General features: G+C 43.2%; 1 protein-coding gene across 1 annotated transcript; it reads right to left on the reverse strand.

Moving 5' to 3' along the window:
• Positions 1-712: 712 nt before the first annotated feature.
• LOC126067674 (olfactory receptor 2T1-like) lies at positions 713-1,876 on the reverse strand. Its single transcript, XM_049869785.1, has one exon. The coding sequence runs from the start codon at positions 1,769-1,771 to the stop codon at positions 713-715; it is 1,059 nt and encodes a 352-aa protein (XP_049725742.1). The 5' UTR covers positions 1,772-1,876.
• Between the last annotated feature and the right edge of the window lie 1,438 nt (positions 1,877-3,314).

Below are 3,314 nucleotides of genomic sequence, written 5' to 3' on the forward strand. Positions count from 1 at the left end.
GAGAGCCATACAATACTGGGAATCATGGCCTAGCCAAGTTAACACATAGTTTGGAAAACACACTTCAATCTGTAACTGTATCCTTCGAATGAACATTCCAGTAAATTTCTCTAATCTCCCTGGAAACCTCTTCAGGCAAACAAAGCTCTCATGTTGTTTCCTCTGGTAAATGTCCTTCGCTCTGAACCATCAATTTTAACTCATTCGACAAATAACTTACTAGTGCGTTGCAAGCTAACAAAGGTTAAATGCCACATTTTTACCAAAAGTGAAAAGCACTTACTGATTGTAGTGAGTACAATGACTGAGAAAACTACTTATGACTCTTCTCCCTGACAAATGGGAGCACGTACACCATTTCTCCTCTTAAAAGGATGGCATAGTGTTGCTCAAAAAAATAGAAAAGATGATATTTCTCTTACACTTAGATGCTGAGCTAGGTTTGTACAGTAGTGTCACAAATTCCAATGGTGCCACCTTCTCTCATTCAATATAGTTTACACAATTTAAAATAGAATGTGATTTATTTTACCTTTAAAAAGTAAAACTCCAGAAGATTTTTTTTTTTTTAATTATGTTTCTGGAGACCATGGGGCATTTATTTTTAATACAAGTAAACAGGGCATAAGAAAGGGAAATTAAAAAAAAAAAAAATGAAAGAAAGGATAAAGGAAGGGGGGCAAAGAGGACACATTTTTATATACTTTTTTTTTCAGCAGCCTTCTTCCCAGTTTAATCCTTTAATGACAGCATGACCATACTGACCACAGTCTCCCATTAACCACTCATATGGGAAACAGCCATAAAAGGCATCCCCTGACACTCTTTGTGAAGACTTGAACTTGCCCAAGGCCCGCCTCAGAGCCCCAGTCACGTCTTTGTTCCTCAGACTGTAGATGAGGGGGTTTAGCATGGGTGTGAGGATGGTATAGAATAAGGAGAAAACTTTGTCCTGAGCTGGTGTGTGATAAGAGTGCGGTAGCATGTACGTGTACATGGCGGCCCCGTAGAACAAGGTAACCACAATCATGTGAGATGAGCAGGTGGCAAATGCTTTCTTCCTCCCCTCCACTGAGCTCATGTGGTGGACTGTGGTTAGGATTCGGGCATAGGAGGCAATCACCACGGAGAAAGGAATCAGCAGCATCAAAACACAGCACACATACATCACTGTCTCATAGAGAGATGTGTCTGTACATGCCAACTTCAGGACTGCAGGTGCCTCACAGAAGAAATGATTAATCTCCCGGGAGTTGCAGAAGGGAAAGCTCATGGTGATGGGCGTTAGGAGGAAGCCATCCAAAGACCCCCCAAACCAGGAACCTGCTATGATCATCCAACAGACCTTGCGGCTCATGAGGACAGGGTATCTCAGAGGGCTGCAGATGGCCACATAGCGGTCATAGGCCATGAGGCCCAACAAGAAGAATTCTGCTCCCACCAAGGTGAGGTAGAGGAAGTGTTGAGCTGTGCACCCCACAAAGGAAATGGTCCTTTGGCCCAGCATGTAATCGACCAGCATCTTGGGCACAATGGTAGAGATGTACATCATGTCAATGAAGGAGAGGTGGCTGAGCAGGAAGTACATGGGAGTGTGGAGGCATGAGTCGGTGTGGATCAGGAAGATCATGACCCCATTAGCCATCAGTGCAGTGAAGAAGATAACAGTGACAATGGCAAAAAGAAGTCCTGCTGTATCCTTCCTGCCGAACAGCCCCATGAAGGTAAACTCTGTAGAGGATGTATTATACTCTTCCATTGATCCCACCATGGTACTGATATGCTCTAGAATCTTACAAATAAAAAGATAACATCCCCAGGGAATGAAGATAACAAAATGTAGATTAATTGTTAGGTAGTGAACTTCCAACAGTTGGAAGAAACCATCTGTGAATATTTTCTCAGTACTGATATCCAGCAACTAATCTATTCCAGAAGTTTTAAATGAAATTTTTCATTTAAAATCAATTATTCTTTAAATTCATTAAATACGAGGATATTGGCAGGTACTATAGTACTACAGCGATACACATAACACTTAAGGATGCACACCATGCCTTACCCATCACTTAAGAGTGTTTGGGTTAAACACCATTTAAACATATTCTGGTCTGGTGCGTGTGTGTTTGTGAATGTGTGTGTGTGCATGTGTGAGAGAGAGAGAGAGAAAGACATTAACAGAGACACACAAAGACAGACAGAGACAATATGAATAAACTACCATAGATGTAAATTTAAATCACTATTTTTATTAAACACATTTTTTTTTTTTATGATCAGCATTACCACCATCTTCAAAAAATTTTCAGACAGGCAGGGCCAAGAAGGCAGAGAAGTCGGATGCTTCCTGTGGTCCCTCTTACAACAAAGACCCCCCCCAAAAAAACCCCAAGTGAATCAATTATATATGACAATCTTCAAGCCCTGGACACCAAAGGCAAAGTTGAAGAATTGGGCTAAGCAGCACAAGGAGGGAAAGACAGTTCATAAGCAGCGAGGAGTTTCCATACCTGACCCAGTGAGGACCAGGACCCTGCAGGCTGAATCAGCTGATACAAGTAGTGAGACAAGCAATGACACTTGGGACACGTTTTCCACAATAAGACAGACTAAGAGGTGGAGAGTCTACTCAAGCCTCCAGAATCAGTAAAAAGTGGCACTCAATCAGCAAAAGATAAGTACATACGTCTAGCCTACAGGGCAGAACAAAATACACTCTTGGGAAAAACATCTTTCCCATTTACTTGCCCTCTCCCTGCTCTGCACTGGGTTCTGGGCCAGCCTCAGAGATTGCCACATCCCCTGGGCTGGAAGTAGAACTTGTCACATGTCCTGAGCCATTCTCCCTGCCTTGGAGAAGGAACAGATTAACAAACAGGAAAAAATAATAATAATAATCAGCCAGGTCCCCTAAGCTGGGAACTCAGGGCAGGCACAGATCCTTTGTCTAGGCACAGGCATAAGGGTTCCATGGACTTTGAATGCCTTTCACCCTTGCATAGACCTGTGCAGGCCCACTTCAACAGCATCAGCCCTCATTAGTATGGTACAACACAGTATATACCTGAAGCCTAACTTCAATTGTATCAGGTATATGGTGGAGTGGTAGGTGCATGATATTTGACACTGCTTTGCCTATTAAGCAGGGTCCTCAGTTACCCACATCAGAGGCCTGAGGACTAGTGGCTCCACCCATACAACCTAGCCACCTGCGACATGGGTTCAAGTTTAAGTGGTCCCTCCCAGTTCTACAGCTAACATCACTGGGAGCCCAGAGTCCAGCTATGAAACCCACCCACTTAGGCACTCTAGGG

This window comes from Elephas maximus, chromosome 2 (genome assembly GCF_024166365.1).
Source record: "Elephas maximus indicus isolate mEleMax1 chromosome 2, mEleMax1 primary haplotype, whole genome shotgun sequence".
Lineage (NCBI taxonomy): Eukaryota > Metazoa > Chordata > Mammalia > Proboscidea > Elephantidae > Elephas > Elephas maximus.

Coding starts and splice junctions, on each gene's coding strand:
- LOC126067674 (XM_049869785.1), bottom strand. CDS start 1,771: ATGGTGGGATCAATGGAAGAGTATAATACATCCTCTACAGAGTTTACC.